Source organism: Manis javanica, chromosome 15, assembly GCF_040802235.1.
Source record: "Manis javanica isolate MJ-LG chromosome 15, MJ_LKY, whole genome shotgun sequence".
NCBI classification, from domain to species: domain Eukaryota; kingdom Metazoa; phylum Chordata; class Mammalia; order Pholidota; family Manidae; genus Manis; species Manis javanica.
In genome coordinates, this window is record NC_133170.1 from 71,304,352 (window position 1) to 71,325,089 (window position 20,738).

Sequence of the window (20,738 nt, forward strand, 5' to 3'; positions counted from 1 at the left end):
GGATGCATTCAATCCATCCTCTAAAACCTCATTAAAAGGGAGGGGAAGGATGAGTAAGTAGAAGGCAGAGGACTTTTAGAGCAGTGAAAATACTCTGTATATTATAATGGTAGATACTGGTCTTTATACATTTGTCCAAACCCACAGAATGTACCCCAAGAGTGAACAGAATGCAATCTATGTACTCTGGGTGATGAAGCATCACTGTAGGTTCATTGTTCCCTGGGTGTGGGGGTCTGTTGATAAATGGGGGCCTGTGCATGTGTGGGGGTGGGGGGTACGTGGGAAATTCTGTATCTTCCTCTCAATTTTGCTGTAAACCTAAAACTGCTCTTAAGAACAGTCTAAACAAGTTTTGTTTAGACACACAAAAACCTCAGCAGAGTAGGAGGAGCAGGAATACTGATGAGAAAAAGGGCAGAGTGGGAGACTGCTTGCAGAAGTGCACACAGCAACTCTGGAGCTGGGGCCTCGTGTCTTGTTCTCAATGAGGGTCAAGGGGCTATAGCTTCACCTCTAACCTCTGCATGTTTTATAAAAGGGGGAAGGAAAAACTGTTATTTGTGTAATTAAAACTAGAAGACAAAACCAAAACCCTTAGCGCACACTCCATCTCCAAGGAGACCCTATGTCCACTCTAGTCCAGGGGACAGCAAACTTGCCCCATAAAGGGCCAGATTGTCAGTATGTTCAGGCTTGGGGGTCATTTGGTCTCTGACGCAACCACTCATCTCTGCCACTATGGTGCAAAGCAGCCAGACAGGAGGAAGGCGATGAGCATGCCAGCCCCAGCTGACAGATGTGGTGGCTCCATCTAGGGTCTCTCTGAAGGGGTGTGTCTGGTGGGAGGTGACCTGAGCAGGACAGGACACCTGGGGTCCCTCTCAGAACCTCACTGATGGCTCTCTTCTGGCAGCGCCCCTTCTTGAATGTTCCAGGCTGGCTCCCAGGAGCCCTCAGACCTGGTGAACAGGAAGCGGCCCTGCCATCCTGGGCCTCCATGGAGAGCAGATTACAGGGCTGGCAGCTCAGAGCTTTTGGAAAAATACTGCTGACAGCCTGGAGTTAATCAGGCAGTGACCCCACGTCTGGACAAAGGGGACAAGGGGGATGAGGGGGGAGCATGCGAGAGTAACTTGGCAGGCAAGCTGTCCTCAGCCCTCCCTCCAGGGTCACGGTCATGGTCACCGCGAGAGGAAATGAGTAAAGGAGATCCGGGAAGACGGACGCTGTCCACAAAGAGGGCACAACAGGTGCACCGGTGACAGGAGATGCAAGCCGTGTAATTAAGGCCTCCAGACACCTGTTGTGAGCTCACCCATTCACACCCCTAGCGGGTGGTTCACACCTCTGGGAAGAAAATAACAAAAAAAAGAAAGGCTCAGATGAAAAGCTCTCTGTCTGTATTCTGTAGCTACTGTCCCAGCCTGCCTGAGGAAACACTTCTGCCTGCAGCACCTGTCCCCCCTGACCCTCGGGGACAGACTGGGTGGGGTGGGGCTCCAGTTACAGAGACCTGGCTGTGCCCCTGCTGAGCGTGACCCTGGGCAAACTTCTTAACCTCTCTGCACCTCACATGCCCCATCTTTATCCGGATTCCATGGAGCGAGGCTTGCACAATGGATCTATGTGCTCAGCAAACATTTACTCAGCTCCCTCCCCATCTCTACACGAGGGGCCTGTGGACACAGCAGTGAACCAGTGTCTGGGATTATAGTCTGGGGGGTGGGGAATGAGGTGCACTAAATAGCCACATGGACAGCACCCACAGTAGCTGTGAGGTGGGCTAGGTGGAACTGCAATGGGGGGCTTTAGGAGAACAGGACAAGCTACTGGGCTAGGGGTTGGAGTGAGTCAGTGGGTGAGCTGAAGGCCTCATTTTAAACACAGGAACCTGGCCTGATGGAATCAGCCTTTTTTTTTAAATGTCTGAAACCAGGGTTGAATACGAAACCCCAAGCTTTGCAGATATGGGACACCAGTTCACCCCACCCACCCACAGTCCCCAGCACTGCGTGGACCAAATAAACCAGATCTGGGGCCACACCTGTCTGCTAACTTGCAACCTGTGATCTAGTGTCCACCAGATGACCTGGCAGTGGCATGTGACTCTTAATGGCCAGGAAGGTAAAATAAATCACCTGTCCCGGGAGGAAGAGAGGATGGAGGGAGAGGAGGAGGAAGAAAAGATCAGTCCTTGACTGTGACGGTGGTGGATTCCAGCTGTGTTGCAGAGAAGAGGACAGAAATTTACAAGGAGCAAATGACCAGGGAGATGTGGGCAGGAGATGCTGGAAGCTGCAGCTTAAGTCTCCTCTTTCTCCTCCAGACCCACTAAGCTCCGTCTTTCTGACCCTAACACCACCCTAGCTCCTGAAGAAACTGACCACCTAAAGGAAATACAGCAGGCACAGTTATGCTTGCTGGGTACATCCTGTGAGCTGGGCACCCTGCTAGGGGTTCATGTCCATCCACTGATTCCATCTTTCCCACCCACTGTTAGGCAGGCTCTTCTTGCCCCATTTTACAGATGAGGAAGACAGGCTCAGACAGGTGAAGTGACACAGCCTAGGAAAAAAGGGAACTGTCCTGAACCCTTGTGGTCTACTGCAGAACCGACCCTTCCTTCCTCTCGCTCGCCTAGACCGGAGAGCCGCCTGGCTGTTCCTGCACCATCCTTATAGGGGCAGGTGTGAACGTGTCCCTCAGCAGTGACCTGCAGAGATAACCAGTGATGACGATGATGGCACAGACGAGTTTCTATAAAGTGCCCCCCACCAGTGCGTATTTCCATTCTCTGACCGAGCCTTTGCTGCCTGGGGAAAGAGGAAAAACAGGCAGGATTTTGACCTCCATCCTGCAGATGCAGAAACCGAGGCTGGCCAGCTGCCAAACTACACTCTGGCTCAAAACCTCCTGACCTTTCCATTGGTTTATAGGCAGGACTGGCTACATAACTTGCACGGTCCAGTGTAAAATAAAAACTTAGGGCCTCCTGTTAAGATGGTGACAGTAGAGCATGAAGCCAAGCATGGGGATTTGTGTGACCACATGGGTCACGTGCTCATGACCTGTTGGCAGAACCTCCTTCCTGGAAGATCACATAAAAACAAGGCTGCCCATGGAGTACAAAAATTAACAGAAGGTCCTTCTGGAAACAGCCCTTTACCTCCCTTTGCCCAGGTTCATCACCTAGAAAACAGGCACAGTTCTCATCCAGAATCTACCATGTTGGGCCGCTGTGACACCATGAGCGCTTGGGTGTGGTCAGACCACACCCACCACCTCCCTAGTCCCGTGAGCATTAGCCATCTCTGCGTCGTCCCTCCCAAGGGCTCTTGGCTCTCTCAGGGCCAGTCGCTTGCAATGTAGGTGGGAACAAGATCATCTGTCAGATGCCTCTGCTCTGCACACGCACTGGTGCGTGAGGACGGAGGCCCCGAGTGCAGAAGCTTCAGTTGGGGGCACACACTGAGTCCCCGTGGAAGCATCCTTTGAGCCACCCCCTACCCTGGGGGTTTTCAATCCAGGCTTTCCAATGGAGGTGGGGAAAGAATAACAACATGGCAAAAATGCACATCCGCGTGCGCGCACACACACACCCCTACCCCAGAGCAAACCCAGGCAGAAGGGGGAGCCTAGCCTACACCTTTCTTCTTCTGGAATGGATCCTAAGGCTGGTTCCACCCTTGATCTGGCTGAGAGGCGAGGAGTTTGCAGCCTGCATGCACACGCGCTAACATGGTATGGGGTACCCTCGTTTGTCCTCCACATCTCCTTTCACGAGGCAGAGGGCCCAGCTTGGCATGTGTGTCCCATCCTTACTGACTCTGCCCAGAACCTAGCTGGAGGGAGACAGGATCACAATGTGGGAGGGCTGACAGGGAGGGACATACTCAGGAAAAGAAAGAAAAAAACAGGAAAATGCTGCAGAGAACCTTCAGGGATTTCAGCACTGCTGTTAAGCACACAGGCTCTGTCGAGAGTCACGCCCACCGTGGGTTCAAAGCCTGACGCCACTGGTTTTGTGCTGCTTAATAACCACAGCACATTTACTAACCCCCCACGCTGTAGCATGCACTGTATTAAGTGCTCCACACACACCATCTCCTTTAATCCCTCCAGGCCCTTGAGGCGGCCACATGGTGAGGAGCTGGGTGCCGGCCTGAGCCACCTGATGACCCAGTGGGTAGGAATTTGGGCTCTGGAGCTGGTTTCTTCACTGTGAAATGGAGATGCTGGCAATTATTCTGCAGAGCTGATGCGATAAATGGGCCTATAATAACACAGAGCACTTCAGCCCACAGTGACTGGCACAGAGGTTTGGACTGAAAAATATACTTAATAATAAGCAATAATTATTACTGTATCATCGTCGTAAGGCACAACATATGCTACCACGAGTAGTACTACTATTCTTTTATGCCAGGGGAAACTAAGGCCTTCAAAAGGGGTGGCAGAGAAGAGAGTCTCAGTCTGCTATGTCCACTAGCTGCCTTTCTTAAGGGCAAGCCTCGAACCGCCCCAGACAATACTGCAAACATGAATCTGTGGCAGCTCCTGGCGCCCACTGGGGCTGGGCTGAGAGGTGGCATGATGCAGTGAGGCCAACTGGAGAGCTGTGGATTTCCGGAAGGACCCCACGGCAACGCTGCCAGCGCTGGGAGCTGCTGTCCCAGCTCACATGCAGGGTCCCAGGGGGCTGGGAGGGTGAGCCAGCTGCTGCCCCACTGCGGGCGGCCTGGAGAGCCTGACCACGCTGCCCCACGGCACTGCGCTCCCACTAGCATACCCTGGGTGTCACTGCCTGCTGTCACTGCCGCCTTCCTCCCCGTCCTCCACAGACAATGAGCTCGGGAGAGGGACCTGTCTCTCCTGAAATGGCTGCATGCCCGACATCTAGCACAGAGCCTGGTACCAAGGACACAGTCGTGGGGTAATGATGCCACTTAAATAATCTGGGGGGACAATGGCTCCTTCCAGACCTGGGAGAAGGACAAGAGGTGGCAGAGAGGAGTGGTTCCAAGTCAGGGCTTGGGGGTCAGACCGCTGAAATCACAACCTTGGCTCAGCAGCATGGCTCTGGGCAGGACACTTCATTCCCCCAGGTCTCCAGTGTCCTTTGGGTACAAAAGGGATAACAGCATCCCTCCATTGCAGAGCTGCTGCATGTTGTCGAGAGGATACTGCACGGCACAGAGCCCAACACACAGCGAGAACTCCTTAAGAGGGAGGTTTGATTTTGATCACACCTGGTAGGACAAGCCTGCAAAACCTGCCTGGCAAAATGGATCAGACTGGTTCCCCTAAACCCTGAATCTTCCCCCTGGCTCCGACCTTTGCTGGCCACTGGCTTTGTCTGAAATCAGGTCTGTGGCTTCCCAGATGAACTTGGTCAGACTGAGAAGGCTCACAGCGACCCCTGCTGCCTGCCGCTCAGAACTGCCTCAAACGGCAGCCTGAGTGCACAACAAAGCAAGGTGAGCCCTCCGAGAAGGCCTCCGTCGTTTCCAAAGGTTGATGAAAACTACCAGCACAACAATGGCAGGGAGAAGAGACACCGCGCCTAATTACATTCGGTGGACACCAATTCCCTGTCTTCTCAAAACAAATATAAAACGTGAGATCAAACAAAGCACTTTTCCCTTCCATCAAGGCCTTTTGTTTCCTTGGATAAGTGTCATCTGAAACAGACTGTGGAACCAAGACAAACTGTCATTTCGGCGAAATAGTATTTCCTGGCCAACGCGTGCCGTTGTAGCAATCCCGTTTTGATCTGGCAGTTCTTAAATTGGACTCCTTTTAAAAAGGAGATGCATGTTAAAACACACAGATGCAAGGCTAAGGGTCCAAACTGCCTTGCAATGACGCCCTCACGTACTTCCCTTGACTGATCTCCCTGGATGCAGGGAAATGGAAAACATCCCCCCAGGTTGTGACCCCATCTAACCAGGCAGTACTGCCAGGCAGAGGACCCAGGGGTCACAGCTAGGACTCTGCTCCCCTGACACTGACAGGGGCAGCGTCTCTGCATCAGCCTCTGCTAACCATGTCTGTTCATGAACTGTATACCAGCACGTGGTTTAGAACAAAGGGGAAGACAGCGATTTTTGAAGTAAAGCCCCCAAATGGCTCCCCATTCTTTAAAGCACTGAGTGACAGCAAAGATATAGATTTCCACACAGTTACATCTTTCTAGTCTCCAAAATATAAGACTTACATTTTGTACCCACAGTTGACCTTGTACGGTGCTAACTGGTGATTCTAAGAGAGACTTAGCACTCCCAATTTTCATGCCAGAACTTGACAAACACAGGTTGAATGAATGAGGCCTAGTGTAGAGACAGTTTCCAGCCCTGACTGGACATCAGAATCCCCTGGGCAGCTCTGATCAAAATACCAATGTCTGAGCCCTACCCCTGACCAATGGAATCCAAACCTCTGGGGGCAGGGCCTGAGCAAAGGTAATTTGTGAAAGTCACCAGGTGATTTGAATGTGCCGACAAGGTGGAGGCCCAAAGGAGTGATCTGGGCAGGAGAATTTCACGCAGGTAACGGTAGAGCTGGGCTTCAGCCACGAGCCCCTGGCCCATCCTGCTGTGAGCGGGTGGGAAAGACTGACCACCCTTTCCTGTCTCCTCTCTGGAGCAGGCGGCCTGGGTGCTGAGACTTTTTCTGCATGTATTCTGCAGAGCATTGTCTGATATTAAGGGAGATAAATCAAAGGCAGCCACAAGATGACCTCAGGAAGACCACTGTGCTGGTCCTCTGCACAGAGCCATCAAGGACCTGAAGGCCACCTTCCCCAAGGCAGGTTCTCCACTCCGTCCCTTGGGCCAAACCAGGGCTTCTCACCTGAAGAGCTCTCGGATCTCCCGACTGTCAGCCTGGAAGGGGATGTTCCGCACCAGAATCTTTGAGGTTGTCTGCTTTTTGGGAACTTGTTTCTTCCGAGTGGATGTCACGGCTGGCCTAGAAGGTTGGGGGAAAGGGTGCAGGTTATCTGGGGTATCAGGAGCTGCTACCCGCACTGACTCAGCCCATCCTGCCCAGAGCCAGTGCTCTCGTCTTTTGTGCAGCAGGGGTACTCAAAGAGATTGTGTGCGTGAGACTGAAATGAAAAGGCAGGTAGGCAGTCTCCCTGGGTGACAGGGGGCATAATCAACTTCCTCAGAATGGTGGTGGATGTCCATCGGACACATCCACCCCTGACTCTCTCATGCCCACCATCTGAGAGACTTAGGGGCTATCAGGGACACCAGCAAGGAACCTTGATGAAGGCAAGGGCAGTTTCTCTCCAAATTCAGTCTCCTCTGCCTCCTTCCAGATACAGGAAGCTCCTGGCTGGTCCAAATCAGAGACGTTTCACCACTAACCTGAGGAGCACCACCCAGGGGCCTGGGGCAGTTCCTAACCACAGAGATGGTCCAGGGGTGAGAGTGGGATCTCTTGTAGCCGAGGTTCAAGGTTATCTCTAATGCAGTCCTACCTTCTCTGCCCCCTACTTCCCCAGGGGGACCTTCCCCTCCATCAGAGCTGGGCAGGGTCCTGAGCATGGTGAGTTAATCTGAGTGTGAAGGCTACGTCAGTCACATAGGAGTTGTGTGATACTGGGGAAGTAACTTAGCCTGTGGGCCTCAGATTTCTCAACTGTAGAATGGCTAATGATAGCACCAATCTCATCAGATCATTTGAAGATTTAATGAAAGGGTGTGTTAAATGCCCTGCACGGTGCCCACTATGTGCTAACCATTCAGTAAATGGCAGCTGTTACTATAACAGTAATTGATACGACTCACTTCCTCTCAGCCTGTTCCATGTCACCTCCTCAGAGGACTTAACTATCTCCACAGAAACTGCAACTCACCCCCAACTCTGGCTTTATTTTTCTTTCTGGCACTCATCACTAATAGCATATCATATATTTAATTATAATTCTCTTTACTGTTTGTCCTCTAGGACTGTGCTGTCTAGTACAGGAGCCTCTAGCCACACGTAGCTCTAAAAATGAAACAAAATTCAAAATCAACTCCTCAGGTGCTGGGGTAGCCAGCCTCCAAAATGCTCCCCCAGGATCCCTGCGTCTTAGCATTCATGCCCTTGTGTAGACCCTTCCCATGCTGAAGCAGGGCAGGTCTGTGCGACCAACAGAAGACAGAGGAACTGGACTGTGACTTCTGACTAGGCTGTAAAAGACACTGCTACCTCCTTGCTCTCTCTTGGACCACTTGCTCTGGGGCACAAGCGCTGCTGTGCTGTAAGGACACTCATGCAGTCCCAGGGAGAGGCTGACGTGGTGAGGAGCTGATGTCTCCTGTCAACAGCCATGTGAGTGCACCATCTGTGAGGAGGAGCCACTAGCTCCAGCTGAACCTTCAGATGAGACCTCAGCCCTGGGCAACATCCTGGCTTCAGCCTCATGAGACCCTGAGACAGAACTGCCCAGTTAAGCTGCTCCTGAATTCCTGACCCACAGAAACTATGAGATAATGTTCGCTATTTTAAGCTGTTAAGGTTTGGGATACTTTGTTATGCAGCACAGATCACTAATACAGTCAGATTCTGCACACTTTAAGCGCTCAAATGCCATGTGTAGCAAGTGGCTACCACACTGGACATCCAGATGGAGGACACTGTGGAACACTTCTCACTGCAGAAGGCTCTATCAAATACATTGCCCTAGCATGTAAACTCCACAAGGAAACCATCTCCAGCACATAGGAGGACTATCTGACACACAGTGGGTTTTCCAGAACTTTCTGTTGACTCAAAGAATGACTGAATGAACATTGGCTAGGAATTGAGAGTTTGCAAGGTGACTTGAGCCTGACTCCCTAAAGACAGAATACAGAAAAGATCACCACCGCTGGCCGAGTGCTCATGCACATGGCACATGCCAGATGCCTCAGACCTCACTTCTAGTAACATTTTACTTTCCATGCAAAGTCAGCGCCCAAGGTCACACACTCCTTGATAAGAACTCAAAGCTGGAAAGCTCAGAGCCTAGACCCCCTCTCCTATATCAGAGCTCAGGAGCCCTGGTAGACCTCTGAGGACTCTTGTACCAAGGCTTCTTCTCACCAAGGATGCTTGGCATGGCATGGGCTGGGATGGGTGAGCAATACCAGAGGCAGTCTATGCTGGATTCACACGGAGCATTAAAAACAAGGAGAGAAGGAAGCAGAAACATCAGCTCCACATCAGCTCCCTGGCAGCTAATCTGCTCAGCGACCATAGCGAATGACTGACTTGCTGTAAACTACCAAATAAGTATCTTAAACCAGCCTTAGGACTGTTAAATGCGGTCATTTAATCAGCAGAGGCAGGTAGATAACAATGACAATAATAGCAACAGCTTACACTGGGCACATGTTATGTGCTGGGCATTGTTCGAAGCACCTCAAGTGTATTTGTTCCATTATGTGTACAAACAGGTGGAGAGGTAGGGGGCGAAACTAAAACTCTAGGGAAAAACCCTCCACACTTCAGGAAACTGGTCATTGGACATCAGTCTGTCTCCATCTCTAACATGCACTGAATCTCTTTCAAATTAACTGGAGGCCGTCTCTGGGCATTGTGGTCCAGCTCTAAGAAAGAAAGCGCTGTGAAGTGGAATGTCTACGTCTTATCGCTTCCCCTGGCTTGTCCAGAGCGCCAGCAACTTGGTGCTCTTCCTTGGTTCCTTTTATTGTAATAAACGTATATTCAACATTTACTCAAAGGACTGGGCTCAGGCCCAGTTAATGAGAGAAATGGGTGTCGGAGATGGCAAATGAGAACTCCACCTTCATTAGGAAGAGTCCTAGATGGCGAGGGGTTGGGTGGAAGGGACTGAAAGGGCAGCATTAGAGCAAAGGAAAAGGTTGGGGTTGGGGGGGGCACTTAAGACTCACTTAGTGGCTCGTTCCGAGATCCGCACTTCGAGCTTGTGGTTGTCCACCATATGACCCTGAGAGATAAAACAATACAGCTCACGATTCTGTCTCCATAGAAATACTCACCTGTAGCCCTGCCCTTCACCAGAGTGGGCTCCTGCTGAGAGAGGGGAAAGGAAGCGTTGGAAGGAAGGCTGGTGTTCCTAGGCAGAGGGGCTGCCTGGAATCGAGGACAGGGCATAGCTTCTCTTGGAAATGGTTTCTGTGGAGCCGAGGCAGCAGTGGGTGGTCAGAGACCTGGCCTTCCAATGTCCTCTCCAGTCATGAGTGGGCCTTGACCTTTACACCACTGAAGTGGCACAGAATTTTCTGTTGCTTATAGCATTGTCAGGCAAAACAAGCCCCTTCAGTATTTGGCTTGCAGGACAGCTCAATTTACATTGTGTGCTCCTTAAAAAAACTTCAAAATCACAGAGGAGGTGCATCTAAAACTAGGCTCTAACCTGGGTGCCCATAAGGCAAAACTGATGTATTAGCAAAATTACTCTCGAAAATCCCTTCAATCTCCCATACAATATAGAACACACAGCTTTGTATAAGCAATTCTTGGTGGTAATTTGCATATATGTATGCACACAGGGAGGAACAGAAAAGAACATCATAGATGTGCAAGGTAGATCTACAGAATCTGAATTATATGGAAGAGAAAGATGGACCACTCAATGTTCAGAGCTGAAATCCAGTAAGTATATGGCATCTAACAAACAGTTGGATTTCCAGTGTCTCTAAAACACAACAACAAAAAATGAAAAACAGAGAAGAGCTGGTTATCACTTGGGCCCACCTTCCCATGAGGCAGTAACTGGCTGAAGTCAAGCATGGCTGCCCTTTAGACGGGGCATGGCACCCAGGTTTTGTGCTGGGTAATGCCTGGCCCTTTGCTCACTCACACCGCCTGCTTGGTCCCCATAGGCTTCTGAGTGTATGAACGCTAGTGGACAGCAGGGGTCCCAGACACTGTCACCTCCCCACCATCCTACCTGAACCTCAGCCGTTTGTGAAGTTGCCTTGAGACTAGAGGAAGGTTTTCAAAATTATACAAAAACAATTGCATTGGCCAAGTACCCAGTGAGTTTCCTGTCTCTCCTAAGGCCTTTCCCTTGGCCAGGAAGTTCTTCTGAAATGGCCAGTTGCCTGGAGGGTCCCTACAAATAAACGAAGCTCCCCAGGGAGGTGGCCCTGTATGGGTGCCCTTGCCACCCTGTGTCCAGCCCCGCTGTGCCTGGCCCAAGTGGGCCTCTCAGAGGGAATGAGGGCTGGGGTGGAGTGCAGTCTCTGTGCCCTGGCTTGTAAACTTGGCCCAGTTCAACTCTATTTTCCCTTTATGCTGCCTAACCTCTTGCTGGCAGGCCTGTGTCCTCCTCTGCATGGTACACACAGACACGGGACATTCTGAATATGTGCAAAAGTGTCCTGGATCCCTGAAGCCCTTCCATGGACCCTGGGTTTAGAAGCCTACTCTAGAGAGATAATCAGGACCCCCAGCCTGTTCACTGTGGTACCCCACCTGCAGAATGAGGCACAGGCAAGTGGTGGCAGGGAACAAGTGAGTCTGCAGGAGGAGGTGTGTGTGAATGCCCTGTTCCTAGTTCCCTGCCACCGAAGGGCCTGGGGACATGGGGCATCAGGGAAGGGTGCTGAGGTCAGGGTCTCAAGGCCAGGCCTGGCTCACTTGGAGGTGATGCAAATCCCAGACTGTTCTGCTCCCTGCAGCCCAGCTCCCCACAGCTATTGAGGGCCCAGTCTGAGCCTGCACAATGGGCCTAGCACAAGGCATCGCTTCTTTGTCTGAGTAGGACACCGAATCTACGTCCAAACACCTCTGAGTGCACCCCCTTCTCACCTTCACCCTGGCCCCAGCCACCAACCCAACCCCTCTTGCCTGGATGACTCAGTGGTCTCCCATCTGGCCCCCTATGATTCACATAGCATCTGGAGAGACTGTTTTAAAGCCTAAACCAGATTGTTCCCCAATATACTCTAAGCCCTCTGATGGTATCTCTGTCTTTATATTGAATTGGCTTTAAAAGGCCTATAAGCTCCAGCTTCACACAACTCCCACCCCACCCTGCCCCTGCCACAGTAGTCTCTGTCTGCTTCTAAGCTCACTCCTGCCTCAGAGTCCCCATCTCAGGCCCTTTGCACATGCTATTTCCGTCATAGAATGCTTTGCCCCCAGATCTTTAACTGACTCCTTCTTGCCAAGTAGGTGTCAGCCCAACTGTGGCCTCCTCAGAGAGGCCTCCGTGCTCACCACAGTGCCTACTTTATTTCCACCCAAGTACTCCTCATGACGTGGTCTTGAGAATTCATTCACTGGTCCACCCTACCAGTCTCCCCTGGCCAGGCACAGTGCCTGGCACAAACCAGGCCCTCAACACAGAGCTGTGGGTTGATGAATGAACTGGAGTGACAACAGAGTGCTGAGGACAGTTTTCTCTTGGATCATGGAAAAGGTGGGCTGAACTCCATTCCTGCTCAGTTTCAGAGAGTTGACGGCATGGATCCCCCACCACCTACCCAGTGCATCTGCGGACCTTGGCTGAGAATTCCGACTTTACCTGGAGCTGCTTCAGCGCTTTCTGGGCCTGCTCTGGCTTCCTGTATTCCACGAACCCAAACCCCATGGAGAGCAGTGCTCCTGAAAGACAGAGAGGTAGAGATTATAATGGGAGGTGAGTGGAGAGGGAAATGAAGAAGGAGCTCAAAGAAGGGCCAGGGTTCCCACGCGCCCCACACTTGCTTTATTTTCTTTTTTCCACGCCCCTCTTCTTTCCCAAAAAGATGTCAGCTCTTGGCTTGCCACTTATTCCTCGTCATCTTGAAGAATCAGATGAGGTTATACAGCTGTCACCTGAGGACCAGCTGATTATCAATTAACAGATGACTGACATGATAATTAACTTCATAATAGAATTCTGCCTTTGGGAGGGAGAAGAAACTAACAGGGATGACTATGGTTAGGACAATGACAGGCGCGAAACCTCTACCTGGCATCCCCTGCCTCCACATATCACACATACAATGAAATACGCACGAAACTCAACTGCACCAAGGGCTCCCTCTTTACACGTATTTCTGACCATCTGATTGATTACCCTCGGTTCCCGGGTTTCAGATTTTAAGTTCGGATAGGGAGGGTGGTGGCTTTATTTGAACCTGTCTGCTTCTCTACTTCTTGGTAGCAAGGACCAGTTCGGATAGTGAGGGATATTGCAAAAACTGAGATATATATGTGTATTATGTACACATGTATAATTGTGGGGAGCAGTTTTTTTTTACAGGGCACCAAAAGACAAGATCTCTAATTACATCTTGTCCTTTTATAACAAAATGTGATGCATGCCTGCCCCCAATTTCATTCAGATGTATTAATTTTAATCTTGAGTGTTTTCGCAGTCAAACTCAAAGAGGACTGGCTCAAGTCTCACGGTTCCAAATGAGGCTCCAGATTTGCCACCCTCGACTCACTCATTTGTAAGACCTGTGCCCCTACCACACGGACCTGGTTTGCATTCACAACTTCCATTCATAACCATGTGTTATAAACTCGGGCCCAGTGCCGTAAGAAATTCCATGACTTTCCCAAAGAAGGGCAGAGAAAGGAGGCTCAGACAGAACCTTTGGCTGACAGGCAGTGCCACCCCATGGTGACAGTTAGAAAGCTCTCCCTGTGAGATCCAAAATTGTGGGTGGTGGTATCTGTGTCTACAAGGTATTTAAAAGGTACATTAAAATTATGTGAAAGGCACCTTTGGAAAGTCAGGTTCATTGCTATAAACAGACCCCGATGCTGTGCGGATCTTCTCTGCCCTTGCCCTGCCAGGGGAGGCTGACCACCGCAGACTGCACACTGGGGTTCCTCACCTTCTGGTTTCCAGCTGGTTTCAGTCAAGGGGAAGCCCTGATCTGAGATGGGCTGGTGGGGGAGCTGGAGCACTGGTTCTTCCACACACACCACCTGCCGGCTTTGGTGTGGCTCTGGCAGTGCCAGTGTCCAACCCACACCTTTGGTTCCTGCCGGTGGCCCTTCTCCTGCATGACCTGCTGCCTTGACATCCTGTGGTGCCCCTTCCACCCAGCCCACCCTTGGCATCTGGCCCCTTCATTAGAGATATCTCTTCAACATTTCCAGCTGAGCGTGCTTTCCCTTTCCGGCCTGGAACCCCCACTGGTACACACACTGACTAGACCTTCCAATCTGTGATGGAAGGAGCCCCAGAGAACAGGGCTCTCAAATAGAGGCTCTTGAAAAAGAAAGTGTAGGTTTCAAGAGCTGCTCATGACACCAGAAGATCAGGTAACTATTTCAAAAGCAGCTGAAGGGTACTTCCAAGGGGTGCAAGCAGGCTCCACAGAGGGTCTGATGCAGAGGGACACAGCAACCCTACTACCTGCAGGGACAGCCCTGGATGGAGCTGGAGAACACCTCTGGCAAGCCCGACTCACCTGGACTCCAGAGGTCACTTCCTTTCCCAACACGCAGGGGCAACTGAGTCTTCCTATCATTAACTTGGTCCTTCACTACCTTTCCTCGTATCCCAAACTAAGCTGCAGTTCTTGGAGAACAGGAACATTATGGTTTGAACTGTGTCCGCCTTAAATGCGTATGTTGGAATCCTAATCCTCTGGACCTTATAATGTGACCTTATTTGGAGGCAGACTCTTTACAGACGTAATCAAGTTAGAAATGAGTCCATTAGGGTGGGTGCTGATCCACTGTGACTGGCGACCTTATAAAAATGAAGTGGGTGGGGGGCTCTGAACCCATGAGAGGCAAGTACAGGGAGAAGGCCACATGAACATCAAGAGCACCCCGACAAGCCGAGGAGACAGGCCTGGAGCAGGGGCTCCCCACAGCCCTCAGAAGGAACCAACCTGCCAGAACCTGACTCCTGGACTTCTGGCTTCCAAAACTGTGGGACAGTAAGTTTCTGCTGCCTAAAGCCACCTGGCTTGGGGTGCTAGCAAATGAATACTAGGAACTCTCTCATTTCTGTCACATGGCTGCTTAAAACCCTCCATGGTTCCCCACTGCTTCTGGAAGAAAGCCTAATTCCACCACATGGCACAAAGTCTCTGTGATATGGAACCAGCCTACTTTCTAAGTTTATCTCCTGTCTCTCATGCAACCCACTCCTGTGCACTCAGCGGCTGTGGCCCTCCCCCACCTCCTTCCTCTGTGCACCCTGTTCCTGCTGACCGTGCTGTCAACCCCTACTCTCCATGCCTCAGTCTGATGCCTCTGGCCCACCAAGGGTCCCCTCATTGACTTTGCTGCGCCCACCACTTCATTTGTCTCTTAGGACACAGCTATGGGCTGACTCACGCAGCCCCCCTGCAAATCCCACCAAACTGAAGGGATGGGGACTGCGTGGCTGAGAAAGGGAAGGACATGTGGCCCGTCCATGAGCTTCAGGAAGCCAGCGCCGGAAAAAAGACAAAGCAGAGGCCCAGGGGACTTGTGACAACACACAAGGCCAAATGGAGAGAGGAGGGTGGAGTTCTGCACAGGCCAGGGAGGTGCATGATTAATGGCTCGGTGGAATGTTCTAGATATGCTATGTCTGGGCTGTATATGCTTGGAAGGGATGAGGGAAATCCCAAGATTGGTCATTTCCTGCTATTCTCTAGAAAATTTCCAGAGGTGCTGGAAGGAGAAGTTTCTGCTACTGAACAGTGTCAACACAGCAGCCCACTAAACGCATTGCCCCAGAACCACCTCTGACGGTCTCAGGTGGGAAAGGGTCTAAATTCAGAAGAAACTGATGTGTACAGCTGCTTCCGCTGAAATCAGGAGTCTCCGGGGCACAGAAGGAGGAGCCATTTGAGACAAGCCAGATGAGAGAGCTTGCGGGTGACATGCTTCAGAATCAGGGGACCTCCGAAATAACCAAGTGAGACTTGCCCTCACCCCCTACCCAAAGCTACACTGTCCCTTCTGGAGTCATTTTGTTTTTGTGATTTCCTGTGCAATACCTGCTTTGTTCTTCTTCTTGGAAATAGTGCAGCTCTTCACCATTCCCACTTTGGAAAACACCTGGAAAAGAATGTCAACATGGATTATCAGCATTTTCAGCATTTCCAGGCTAATTCTGCAGTCAATGCAGGTGCGTCCTGAATGAAGGAGGCTTTGAAGCCACAGCAAGACAGAGGGTGAGAACAAAGCCGAGCTACACCTGGACTGGGCTTACTGTGGCCAAGCCCAGACCCCAGTCCTTTGGAGGCAGAGGCCCCATTTCCTGATCTCCACCCAATTCCTTCTAGAAGCCCCCATCCCTACTCAGTTTGCATTTCCCAAACACCTGTTTGGAGTTCCTATCCTTTTACCCTCTGCTTCTTTCCCATGCATGCACCACCCTCACCCTGGTCAGGGATCCCCAGCAGGACTGCCCCTTCCCCAGACTCCCCCACTCATGTGTCTTCTACATGTTCCCATCAGGCCATGAGGTCATGCTGACATTTGCTTTTGGGTAGTTAACGTCACAGAAACAGCTTGGGGGTCTTTGTTTTCTGAATATATAATGCTGCCACATCACATACTCCTCCCTGGATATCCTGGCATGTCTCCTTACACACGTGTGGGTACCCTCTCCCTCCCAACCCCCAGGTGGTCGGGCTACTGCTCGGGTCTCTAGTGAGATGCAAAGGGGCAGCCCGGCAGAGCAGTGGGGCGGCTGCTGTCTGCTGAACTACGTATGAACACGGGTCCCGTTCACAGGCAGAAGAGATGCAGTGGCTGTCCCCCCACGCCCCTGCCTGTTTGCAGCAGTCACTTACTCCCTTCAGTGTCTCCTCAGTTGTGTCAAAATTGAGGTTTTTAATAAACAGCGTGCACCCAGGAAGGCTCTCTTCTTCCTCCTCTGCCTCCTCCTCTGCCATCTTGGCTGAAGAGTCACCTGCTCCTCCCTCTGTGGGCTTTTCGCCTTCCAGGGTCTCACCATCTGGCACTGGGACCCCCCAAAAAACAAATCCATTAAGTGATGTTTAATCTGTCTAATCCCCAGGGCCTAAAGCGTGGAACCTACTAGACCTGCCTCTGGACAGGCAGTTGTCAGGAGGCGATACTGATTCCTGGCTCTTGCTGGGTCTCAGCACCTCTTGAGAGGTGGTGCGGAGAGATGGTCCTGCCTCCTGCCTCCTGCCTCCTGCCTGTTTTTAAGGGGAAGGAATATGAGACACACACTGAAAGGCCTGAGCCTTCACCTGGACGAGCCCCCACTGATCTGAACTTCAAACTCAATCACTGTACGAACTATTCTACTGAAGCACACACTTAAGCAACAAGTTATTTCTTCTCAAAATGCCACTTAATGAACTTTCAAACTAAAATGCAACTTAAGGAAAAAATGGAAGCAGAACTTAGAACACTCTAGATACCCCACGAACCTAAGGGATGTTGCAATCAATTAAAATTCCCAATATACCTAACTTCAGGGAGCACAGGCATAAAAGATCATATTTTTTTTATCTATATGTGCCATCAAACTCGAGTTATGTAGAATGGTGAAAAATTGAAAAAAAAAGCTACACATAAACAGGACGTCAGGAAAGTTATAGTGCCACCAAAGGTGACAGGAGCCTCACAAGGACGAGAGCAGCTTTCTGGCCTTCTGGGAAGTTCTCTGCTACCTGGAGATGTGTTCCATCTGGTTCAGCCTCCACAGTATCCCCAAGTCACATGACCAGGGTCTGAGGACAGATTCCCCCTCCACGACCAAGCATCTGAACTCCTCCCACACCCCCTGGGAAATCAAATCTCATCTCAGCAATCTTTAAAGCAGTTATCAGTCTGCACTCTATACCCGCCACCCTCATGGTTCTGAACGGGTGGCCCTGTCCTGCTCGTGGGTCTAAGCCCTGCATGTTCTGGCTGGCTCAGAGGCAGCTCTGCATGCGGGCTGGGGCCTTTGTGAGGTTCAAATCTGTCCCCCACAATCTCATCCCAAGCATTAAAACAGTCTCCATCTCCCACTGCACTTTCTGATGCCAAGCTTAATGCTTGCAAGTCCTAATTTTCACCTGCTTTGTCATAAAACAACCCTTTTAAGCACCAATGGAGAGGGCTACAGTGATAATGCTATCTGGTTAACATCACATGGATGGGCAGCCTTTGCTCCCTGAGCTCCCTCGGAGGTGAACGGAGAACCCAGACTGTCGCCCCAGGACAAAAAGAAAAAATCTACATAAAGGCTCCTCCGCCAACCAGGAAGCTAACACAATTTACTCAACAAGGGACTTCATGGTGTGGCCATTTGTACTCAAAACCCAACTTTCAAAGCAAAGCAGGGTGGAAAAAGTTCTGACTGATGATGCAGAAGCAAAGCTGTGCAAAGTAGCTGGGACTTCGGGTTCTGAATGAGGACTTCAAACAAAGTGAACATGCCCTAATATGATCTCATTAATGGCCACAAAAGCCACATCACAAAACACGGGTGGCCTAAGGAAAATTCTGGAGGCTGCTGCATCTGAACCCTAAGTCTCAGGCATCTTCAAGTTGGGAGAGAAGTTCAAGGCAGACTTAAAAAAAGCATTTAAAGAGAAAAGAACAGTGGGGGTGATGGTGTCCTAGAGGGCTCATGGCCAGTTTAGGGGGGAAGCCCTTCCCTGACACTGGCCAACTGCTGCCATATGGGATGGTCAACCCAGTGGTCAAGGGTTTGGATCTTTCAAGAGAAGCTGAAAATCCAGCTTTTTATGGGAAAACCTCCAATTTTTAAATCTTGGCAACTAAATAGCATGTGACTTCTGTACTAGGCAGTGGTCAACAAATAAACGAGCTCGCTGCTCCCCACACTAAGCCTGCACACCGACCCCAGCTGGCAAAGACCTACGGCCCTTTCCTCTGCCTCTCCCAAGGGTCTGGAATCCAGCCAGTCCCCCGCATGGCATTCCAGGGGCTTAAAGCCTCACAAGGACAACAGATAAGGGGAGCCCAGGGGCTCTGAGCACGGCCAGACTTCCCTCCATCCTGCCTCCCTGCCCCATGAGCAGTAGCTGGTTTGCTTTAAAGAGCATGTTTAAAAGGTGACAGGCACCTGCCCAGGAAGAGTGACGTTTGGGTCCAGTGACAGAGTGGAGCTTACAGGCAAGGCTGGCACCCCACGAGCAGACTTATCCCTTCTGTGGGGAGTGAGGGAGTGAACTGCCCTCAGCCCCAGCCCATGAAGGACTGTGAGGGTGGACAGGACCTCTTACCTCCCTGGCTGTGTGGCTGGCCTGGCTCACGTGACTTCTCCCACTTCTAATAAGTCAACCAACACCTGACCCCCATCATCGGGAAGGACCAGACATGATTAAACGTGGCCTGGCCTGACCCCAACAGCACAGAGCTGTCACTGTTTCTCTAAACTTGTGTGTCTCCAGCAACCACCTGCCTGCACCTGTAACTCTTCTGGGACGCTGGGAGAACATCATGAGGTCATCAGTCTGGAAATCTTCTGGAAAATGCCCTGGACTGCAGTGAGGAGCCAGCACTGCACTGCGAGGAGCCACAGCCTGAGAACAGGAGTGATCTGCGTTGAGTCCTGGCAAGGCCACCGGGAGCTCTGTGGCCCCGGGCAACATGCTTAGCCATTCTGCCTCAGCAACCTTACCTAGAAAATGGACACACACACACACACACACACACATCCTCTCTGCCAGGCTGTTTGGAAACGAAGTGCCCGCTACTCCATCCACAAGCTAGCCCTTGGTCTGAGGCATCACTGCCTTTACCTGGATGATTGAGGAGCCTCCTTCCTGTCTTCCCTCGGCACCTGCCCCTGGCCCATGGCTTCTCCCACCTTGCCCCCTTCCTCCCTCCCTTCTGACTGCATTGGTCTCTATTCTGATAGCCTCTATTCTCATCTCCAGCCTGTCACACCCAGCCCCACTGCACGGCCTTGGCACTTGCTGTCCGCACTGCCCATTCTGCTCACCGCCTGTCTTCTGGGGCCTGGCTGCTTCTCATCAGGTCTCAGCTCAGACGTCATAGCTCTTCCTGTCCATGCTAGTTCCAGTGGTCCCCAGCCCGGGCCTGGCCACTTGCCATCACATTCCCCTGGGCTCCTCTGCTCAAAGCCCATTCTGAAATCACCTATTGGTCTACTCATCTGAATGCGTCCCCCAGCTAGACGAGGTGCTTCTTGAGGACAAGAGCACATCTGACTCAGTCACCACGCATCCCTAGCACCAAAAACACTGTGTTTGATGATAATTCCCAGCACTTGGCATGTGCCCGGAACATAGCTGTTAGTCCACAGATGGCACTTAGTGTGACACAGAGGAGCTGTGGGGTCAGAGCTAAGGGCACAGTCCTTAGAGCTGGTGGCTTTGGGTCCCCTCTTGGCTCTCTCCAGAGGTATGACCGTGCCTAAGTCACTCACCCTCTCTGTGTTTCCTCCCTTCTATCTACAAAAGGGTGTGATAGTGACAGTACCTACTGGCAGGACGGTAATGAGAACTAACACACAGAAGGTGATAAAAACCAGGTGATAAAGTGCCCGGGCCTGTAGTGACCAATGACGGTGTCCTTAGTCTTATCCTGTCTTCATCTCTGCTGCCCACACACCCAGCCAGGCCTTGACAAGAAATCCAGGGCAAAACACCATCACTGCAGAACCCTGAAGCCCTGTAGCTGAAAGCCAGCAGACTGCAGAGAGCCCGTGAATCCACCTGTCCCTCTCCCTGCACAGCCAGGGCCACACCTGAGTCTGGCAGAGGCCCCTGCCCGCTACAACCCTGGGCAGAGCTTGTGTTCCCTGACTGGCCAGGCCCGGCCCAGCTGTGGCTCAAGCCCACATCCAGAGAGGGGTGGGGGCG

At 51.4% G+C, this 20,738-nt stretch overlaps 1 protein-coding gene across 6 annotated transcripts in view; it reads right to left on the reverse strand.

The window, feature by feature from the left end:
- RBM19 (RNA binding motif protein 19) overlaps positions 1-20,738 on the reverse strand; it is a 133,262-nt gene that overhangs the window by 86,301 nt on the left and 26,223 nt on the right. For all 6 annotated transcript variants that reach the window (XM_036993369.2, XM_036993372.2, XM_036993368.2 and 3 more), the window contains 5 exons: positions 16,716-16,885; positions 15,915-15,975; positions 12,497-12,576; positions 9,894-9,949; positions 6,856-6,972 (listed from right to left, as the gene is read on the reverse strand). In XM_036993369.2, coding sequence (XP_036849264.2) covers positions 6,856-6,972; positions 9,894-9,949; positions 12,497-12,576; positions 15,915-15,975; positions 16,716-16,885 — 484 coding nt within the window. The remainder of the gene's footprint in view (positions 1-6,855; positions 6,973-9,893; positions 9,950-12,496; positions 12,577-15,914; positions 15,976-16,715; positions 16,886-20,738) is intronic.